The sequence below is a fragment of the Clupea harengus genome, chromosome 10 (genome assembly GCF_900700415.2).
Source record: "Clupea harengus chromosome 10, Ch_v2.0.2, whole genome shotgun sequence".
Lineage (NCBI taxonomy): Eukaryota > Metazoa > Chordata > Actinopteri > Clupeiformes > Clupeidae > Clupea > Clupea harengus.
In genome coordinates this window covers 28404418-28413322 of record NC_045161.1, presented here as the reverse complement: position 1 = coordinate 28413322, position 8905 = coordinate 28404418, and the positions used below count along the sequence as shown (strand labels likewise).

General features: G+C 42.1%; 1 protein-coding gene across 1 annotated transcript; it reads left to right on the top strand.

The window, feature by feature from the left end:
* Positions 1–1073: 1073 nt before the first annotated feature.
* Positions 1074–5951, top strand: LOC116222025 (5-hydroxytryptamine receptor 3A-like). The gene is made up of 9 exons (XM_031574264.1): positions 1074–1125; positions 1638–1801; positions 2321–2365; positions 2451–2560; positions 2754–2923; positions 3125–3285; positions 3586–3796; positions 5001–5267; positions 5725–5951. The coding sequence occupies exons 1-9, from the start codon at positions 1074–1076 to the stop codon at positions 5949–5951; spliced, it is 1407 nt and encodes a 468-aa protein (XP_031430124.1).
* The last annotated feature ends 2954 nt before the right edge of the window (positions 5952–8905 follow it).

Sequence of the window (8905 nt, the reverse complement as noted above, 5' to 3'; positions counted from 1 at the left end):
CGGCACTGCCCCCTCCAGGTTTTTTTGCCTGGAAAATTTGTACAAATCTGATAAATTACAAATTTGATTGTCAAAATGTCCGGCTTAGGGCACAGAGTCGCTACCCGGCAGCCAGCCATACAGCCAGCCCTATTATGTCCATCCATGCCTGCATCACTGTAACTACCCCCTTGAAAATCACAAATGCCCCCTCAGTCATTGCACCCTACAGCCGACTCTGAACATGATGATCATATATTAAAGCTGTAGCCTAGTTGGTACAGGAAGGCTTGGCAAAGTACCCTACCTCTCCAGTTATGGACCTAATTTAGACCCGGTTCTGCCCTATTATGCCTTCATGAGGTATCTCAGCCCAATCTCACACTAGACACTGTTGGCCTCCTTGCTAATCTCAAATGCCCCCTCAGTCATAGCACCCTACAGCCGGCCCTGATTGTTAAAGTTAATGTTTCCGACTGATATTGTAATCCACATAAATAGTATTATATTATTAGAATCCATGAATGTAAACTGATTAATTGTATATAATACATCTACGTACCTTAAGATGTGAAGATTGTTCAAAACAGGACATAAAACAAATGCACTAACTCCACATGCACTAACTGCACAATACTGCTCACCAATTAAAGGTGTAACATTATCTGCCTGCTGTTTGTAAAAAGGTGTAAATGAAAAAAAACAAGCTGAATGCGGTAGCACTGGTACAAACACAGGCCTACACACACACACACACTGCATGGACATAGCTGTGTCACAGAGGGGAAAATAACATTATGCTTGAGTTGTTACTGTAGGTGTTAAAAAAAACATGCAGGCTTGTATGCAGCGGTTTACTTAGGGAAAAGCAGTACCATTTGTCTGAGACAGGCGTGTGACCTAAAATCAGAACAGGGAGCTAACTCAGATATTTTAAATCAGAAGAGGGAGCTTCATCAGGTATTTGATCTGAAATAGGAGCAAAATCAGAACAGGGAGCTTCATCAAGTATTTTAAATCAGAACAGGGAGCTTCATCAGGTATTTGATCTGCAATAGGAGCAAATGAGGTGAGCTGAAGACATACCGGTCATGATGGGAACTTCTTGTGGGTACCTGTTCACATCCTGTGCCTTTCTGCTGACAGGTAAGTCAATAACTAAATTGTTTTGATTATTATTTTGAGATCTGAGGGTATTTTGATGTACTGTATGTGCATATGTGTGTACATGTACAGTGCCTTGCATAAGTGTTCACCCCCTTGGATGTTTTACCCTTTTTTTGCTTTTATAAATCAATCATGGTCAATATAAGTTGGCTTTTTTTGACAATCACATATTTTTATTTAATTGGCATTACTATGTAGAAATCTGTTTTCACTTTGACATTAAAGAGGGCTTTTTTGTAAATGATTTTGTCAAAAAAGCCAACTTATATTGACCATGATTGATTTATAAAAGCAATAACAGGGTAAAACATCCAAGGGGGTGAATACTTATGCAAGGCACTGTATGTATGTATGTAAGTATATAGATAAAACCTGGCTCGGAGTGGTTGTTCTTTGTATTAACCAAAAGAGAGAGAGACTGGGGGCTTTATTCACTTAACTCATATAGTTCGATCCTTATAAATGTCCTCTGGTTGCGTCGTCTCCCTCAGTGTCTTTGTGTCTCTGCGAACTGACCTGTCGCGAGGGTCACAGCGGACCTACCTATGAATCACTCAACGATGTGTTTGACAAAAAGTCCTACAGACCGGCGGTGAACCTAAGCACTCCAACCATCGCCAACATCTCCTTCACTCTCTATGCTGTGTTGGGTGTGGTGAGTAAAGACTCAACATCTCCTTCACTCTCTATGCTGTGTTGGGTGTTGTGAGTAAAGACTCAACATCTCCTTCACTCTCTATGCTGTGTTGGGTGTGGTGAGTAAAGACTCAACATCTCATTCACTCTCTATGCTGTGTTGGGTGTGGTGAGTAAAGACTCAATGACATCTCCTTCACTCTCTATGCTGTGTTGGGTGTGGTGAGTAAAGACTCAACATCTCCTTCACTCTCTATGCTGTGTTGGGTGTGGTGAGTAAAGACTCAATACCATCTCTTTTACCCTCTATGCTGTGTTGGATGTACTTCAGTGGATATGCAGAATTTTGTACATGCATCTTGGAGCTGCCCACAGATGCCATAGGCCATTTTATCATGTTGTGCTTTCATGGGTGGGCCATCCGTGAATATGCTGAAGGAATCTGTGGGGTGCCTGAGTGTGTGTGCACCTCCTGCGCAGGGCCACAGGAGGTGCTGTTTTTAACTTGTTGCCTTATCTCACCATATCTTTACCACAGAATGAGAAAACTCAGATCCTCACTACCTTCCTCTGGCTTAGACTGGTAAGTGCTGCACACAGCTTGAACTGGTGAGCCATTTCAGCCACGTGTTCTGTACGGAGTGCTCTTATTTCCTTTCCTGTTGCAGTATTGGTTCCACGAGTTTCTCATATGGGATCCTGAGAAATGCGATGGTGTCACTAAAATCTCCCTGCCAGTGAATGAACTCTGGACACCTGACATCATCATCTATGAATTGTGAGCTTCTCTGATCCAGTATTTCATAGCTGAGAGTGACAGATGGTAGGCCTTACTCACGCGTGTGTTTGTGTGTGTGTGTTTGTGTGTGTGTGTCTGTGTGTGTGTGTGTGTGTGTGTGTGTGTGTGTGTGTCTGTGTGTGTCTGTGTGTGTCTGTGTGTGTGTGTGCTGCTCTCTGCCTTCCTGTGTCAGTGTGGACGATGACGTCTCCCAAGCCTGCCCCTACGTGTATGTCAATCACACGGGACACATCCGCTACGACCGCATGCTCAGGCTCGTGAGTGCCTGCAACCTGGAGATCTTCAGCTTCCCCTTCGACATCCAGAACTGCACCTTCACCTTCGGTTCCTACATGCACACAAGTAAACACCATTAAAGCCTCGAAAACCGCAGATTGTGCGTCAGAAACCAGCTATGTAGAATACCTTACCCATGATTAACCCATCAAATAAGCTTTTGCCGTCACTCCAGTGCCATAGAACCACGTCTAATACGTCTAATATAGAATCTAGAACATGTCCGACTCCTTTCCTCTTCTCTCCCGCTACTGTTCTGGATGACAGTAAAGGATGTGAGGGTCAGCCCGGCCCTGTCCTTTGCTGAGATGTCGGGGAACTCTAAGCAGTACCTGGAGGCCAGTGGGGAGTGGGAGCTGGTGGTCATCCTGGGAGAAGCGAGCATCCTGCAGTTTGGAATAGACGAGTGGGACATCATCACTTTCTGGGTAAAACGAGTAAAAACAGACGCAGAAGCACTATATCATTGGTGTTAGAATTCATATCTATATTCATAGCTATTCATTTGGCAGGGACTTTTAAACAGAGTTTGTGGGCTCATCTTGACGTGCGCTTGATGCTGATGCTAGCATTTTGCTCCTCCAAGTTCAACTACTTGAACAAGTAGCAACGTGGCTTTAATGCGACCAGTTGCTAATAAAACAGACACAAAAATGTGTGTTAAAAATGTGTCTTATGTTCACTGAGAGAGTGTGTGATGCATTCACCCGGTCATTCTCTTTGTCTAGGTGGTCATTAAGAGACGGCCCATGCTGTACGTGGTCAACCTCCTGATCCCCAGCTCTTTCCTCATGATCATCGACATCTTGTCCTTCTACCTGCCGCCACACAGCGTGGACAGAGCCTCCTTTAAGATGACACTCATCCTGGGGTACACCGTCTTCCTGCTCATCATGAACGACCTGCTGCCCAGCACTGCAAACGGCACCCCCATCATAGGTCAGATCACACCCCCATCATAGGTCAGATCACCAAACGGCACCCCCATCATAGGGTCAGATCACCCCCATCATAGGTCAGATCACACCCCCATCATAAGTCAGATCACCAAACGGCACCCCCATCATAGGGTCAGATCACCCCCATCATAGGTCAGATCACACCCCCATCATAGGGTCAGATCACCCCCATCATAGGTCAGATCACACCCCCATCATAGGTCAGATCACCAAACGGCACCCCCATCATAGGGTCAGATCACCCCCATCATAGGTCAGATCACACCCCCATCATAGGGTCAGATCACCCCCATCATAGGTCAGATCACACCCCCATCATAGGTCAGATCACCAAACGGCACCCCCATCATAGGGTCAGATCACCCCCATCATAGGTCAGATCACACCCCCATCATAGGTCAGATCACCAAACGGCACCCCCATCATAGGGTCAGATCACCCCCATCATAGGTCAGATCACACCCCCATCATAGGTCAGATCACCAAACGGCACCCCCATCATAGGTCAGATGACCAAACTCTAGCAAACACATGGTGTTATTCACTTTGAAGGGGATTTGAGAGAAATGTTAAACAGATTTGTGCGTGGGACCAGGGGTTAATAACCAGCAATTTCAGGTGACTTTTCAATGAGTACGTGTCCATTTTAAGGGCATCTTGATACATATGAAGGATTCTAGCAGGGTGTCTGGGCGAACAATAGAGTGAATTGTATTGAATTTTGAGGCCCTTGTTTTCCTAGTGTGGTCTGAGCAGCCGTGGCCATCTAAAAGAACATTCAAATTCTCTCGACTGATGTGATGATCATTGTGTTGTAGTCCGAGGCTATCAATCAATCAGTCAGTCAATCTCCATGATATTTACATTATATTACCTCAATAATCCCATATTAGTCAAGTAAAATTCACTCTGTGCATACATTACATATCTTTGGAATATTTTACTTACTTAGAGTATATTTATTTTGGATTTTTATTTTTTGCTTGGCAATCTACATGATATTTACAATATATTATTATCAACAATCTCAACAATATTCCCCTTCCCATTTAAGTCAAGTGCCCTCTGTGCATACATCTCATATCTTTGTAATGTATGTTTGATTTATTTACTATTTTATTTTATTATTTTGAGTTTTTTTTTTCTGCTTGGCAAGCACTGCTATCTCATCCCCGTTCTCTCAGGCATCTACTTCTCTGTGTGTCTGGCCCTGATGGTGATCAGCCTGCTGGAGACGGTCGTCATCACCAACGTGCTCCACACCAACTCCACAAAGTACCGCGACGTGCCCCACTGGGTGCGTGTGGTGGTCCTGGGCTTCATCGCCCGGCTCATCTGCTACAGGTGGCCCGAGGAAATCACTTCTGTGGTCCAGGAGAAGCCGGACAACTCGGGGACCCGTGCCATCCAGCCACCCGCCCAATCAACACCGGCGCACCAAAGCCGAAACAGTGAGATATTCGTTTCAATTCCATAACCTCTACCAAGTCTTTGTCCAGGGGTGGATATTAATAAAGTAGACCAGATCACTCAATATTACAATGTAGTACAATTATTTCTGCTGCATTAGCCTTTGCCAAGAGAATGGTATCCAATCTAAAGCCTCATTGGTGGCTGAAAGTCAGTAATTGTTGGCCCTGGGTCTGAGCGTAAACCAGTCTTTGTGCTGAAGAGGGTTATAAGAAAAGAGAGCCATGCATAATTGGACCATATTTTCAATGAAAAATGTCATTGGTTGAATCTTTTTTTAACGTTCTCCTGAAAGATTTGACTGGGAGTAAAGCATCCGGACCAGTCTGTGGTCTCCAGTGTTTAAACTCATGAACGGCTGTCCTTTGGCTGTAGCTTGAGCCAAACTCTGTTTCTGTCTCTGCTCTGGTGTGTGTGTCTGTGTGCTCACCACCCCAGTGTCTGGAGTGCTGCCGCTGGCTGTGCCGGAGCTCACTCAGATCTGCCAGGACGTGAACGTGATCCGCTCGCACATCTCCGACCTGCAGAAGGCGAGCGAGATGATGGACCAATGGTGCCACGTGGGGTACATCCTGGACTTCCTGCTCTTCCGCATCTACCTGATGCTCATCACCTGCTATGCGGTAGTCATCATCTGCATGTGGTGCATATGGATCTACCAGTGACACAACACCACACACACCGCCTGGCACACACTCATCTGATGAGCAACAGAGAGCGCGCGCACAAACACACACACACCCCGCCTGGGCACACACACTTATCTTATGAGCAACAGGGAGCACATATGGGAATGATGTGCTGTTGTAGATCACACACACACAGCCTGGGAGCACACTCCTAAGATGAGTGTGATGAAGCACACATACACAGATGTGTGTCGTTTGAGTAGTATCTTATACTATTTACGATTTAGTATCTTATACTTTTAGATCTTATAATTTTATGAGAATATTAACTAGATTTGTGCATTTAATCAGGTATATTTTCACTGAAACACTTTGCAAGAAGTAACAGAAAGGAGCCTGTTCCCATAATGATTATTAAAGGGTCCATCATTTTGGAAGTTGCTTGGACTGTTATAAAATGTATTGATGTATTGTATAATTTTAAGAACTCAGTGTTTCCTAGTCTTAGTGGGACAGACTTCAGAAGATAAAGTTTAAAAATGGACAATTTATTAAAATTCCTTTCTTCAACAATATCTATTTTGAAATCAGTGTGATCAATTTAGACCATGTTTTGATGATTATCAATGATGATTAAAAACAATTTTAAAAGAATTCAATGCCAAAGAACAGTAAAATCAGTATTTTATTGTCACCATTATTATTTAATAATATTAACACAACTGGGGAGACCTTCAGCAGGATAAAATGGACAACCGCCACAGCTATAAAATATGAACAATTCATGAGCAGCCACCTCACTCACTCATTCTGTGACACACACACACACACACACGCACACACACACACACACACACACGCATACACACTCACTCTTACCCCACACCACTTCTTTTATGTCAGTACAAATAGGGCTTTTTAACAATTGGCAACGGAAAAGAAGCACATAGTTATTGCTCAACACAGCCTGTAGGGGGCGCTGTGGCACTTTAGCATGAGAGATGGTTCTCTGAAGGACATGACTGAGTGTTTACTGTTTCTAACACCCAGATAGCAGATAGCTCTGGAGCAGATTTGACTGGGTTTGGGAATGCGAATGATTTCCAGTCTCAGCTGCTGTTTGGGATAACATGCTTGGGCACAGTACGGTTTAGTGCCCCTTTAAAACTGGTAGGCTGCTCATTAAGGCTGCTGAAGGATCAGACACTAAAGCACGCAGCTCCACATCTGCAGAGCAAAATGTGTGCAGAACGTTTTAAGCTGCAGGATCACATTGACCAAACAAACAAATAATTGTGTCAGGCTGTTTTGTGCCAAGAAAGCAGTCAGTGGCTTGACGCCTTCAGGTATACTCTACTCAGACTCTATCTACATTAGGTAAACTCTACTCAGACTCTAGCCTTAAAAGCAAGAGAGATTAACATATTATTGTCAGAGATAATCCTAATATATAGGCCATTCTACCGAATTGGTGCAAAGTCAGGTTGGAAATATTTTGAAAATTTGTATGTTTTATTCCCAAAACTTTGTCCGTATATATATTGTACCATATCTAAAGTACACATATCTAGTAAATGAACCGTCAATTTTTATATTGTATTTTCAGAATGTGTTGGAATGTTTTTCCTCTCCCAAAAGTTGTCACTACCGAAACATAGTAATAAACTATAGTAAAAACGTATTATTATTAACCTGTTCAGATTGTGTTTCCTTCCCTTCTCTGAAGAGTATTTTTACAAATATTTCTTGAAGATTTTCACAATGAAATCGATAAAAATGAAATTTGTACCAAATTTCAAAGTTCAATTTATACAATTCATCTAAATCTAAGTGCAATATTTCTTTGTAAAATGCAAAATACTGATCATATTGATTCAAGAGTTGATGATTGATGATTGATGAAATTGAACATACATTAAACCAATCAGTATCATAACATTTTAGTTGATAACTCAATATACTTTATTTTTTACAAAACATCCAGTGTTTCGGTAGTGACTGCACTGTTTCGGTAGTGACCACAGTATTTTGTTTGCAAGGTTGTATCATATTTCCTCAACCTTATTGCTTAATCTTAACTCATACCATGCTTTAGGTTGGGAATATTAAAAACACAAATGTTTTGTGCTTTTGCTGTCTTTTCCTCCATGATTTTCTGACCTTCTTTTGCTCCCTGTTGGATAAATCACTGATACATTTCAACTTTCCTTCTTCCTTTCGTTTCTTATTTCTTTCTCTTTCCTTCCTTAAATATTCTTGGTGTTTCACTGGGTCATCCCTCACTCTTTGTCGATATTCTCTCAGCCTCTCTGCTCCACTTTTTCCTTTTGGCATCTTATGATTCTTTCTCTCCTGAACAATTTCAGATAGAAATCAGCATTATCTACATGTTTACCATTTAGTCCACATAACACATTTATTTAAAAATGATGGGATTGAACTACTTACCATTCCATTTTGTCACTACCGAAACGATCATGTCACTACCAAAACTTTACCATATGTTTTGGTAGTGACTGTTTCGGTAGTGACAATTCTAGCTGACTGAGCATAAATAAATAATTCTAGCAAGCACATGGCTAGCAAACAAATCTTTGAAGAGGTGTACACACAAACAAACATAATACTTTGCAAAAAAAAAAAAAAGTTTACTTAATTGAAGAAAATATGTGTTCGGTAGTGACAATTCTTAAGGTTACACACTGATTTTCAGACTTTGGAACACATTTATATCCAAAGTATGGGATCTAGCTACTTAACATTCAGCCATGAGGGATAGGGATGCAGTATCACTGCCTGGTTATAAATGCAGGGGTGTGGCTAAAACACAGGCTCAGCCAATGGACTAAAACTCCTGTGTTTCGGTAGTGACATTAAAACTATGGACATGATTTTTTGAGTATAGTTTATTTTTTTTTTTAAATTAAACCCACAATAAATCTAAATCTTCCAAGTTCTGTTTAAACCTAATCATAAAGATCTTTGAAATT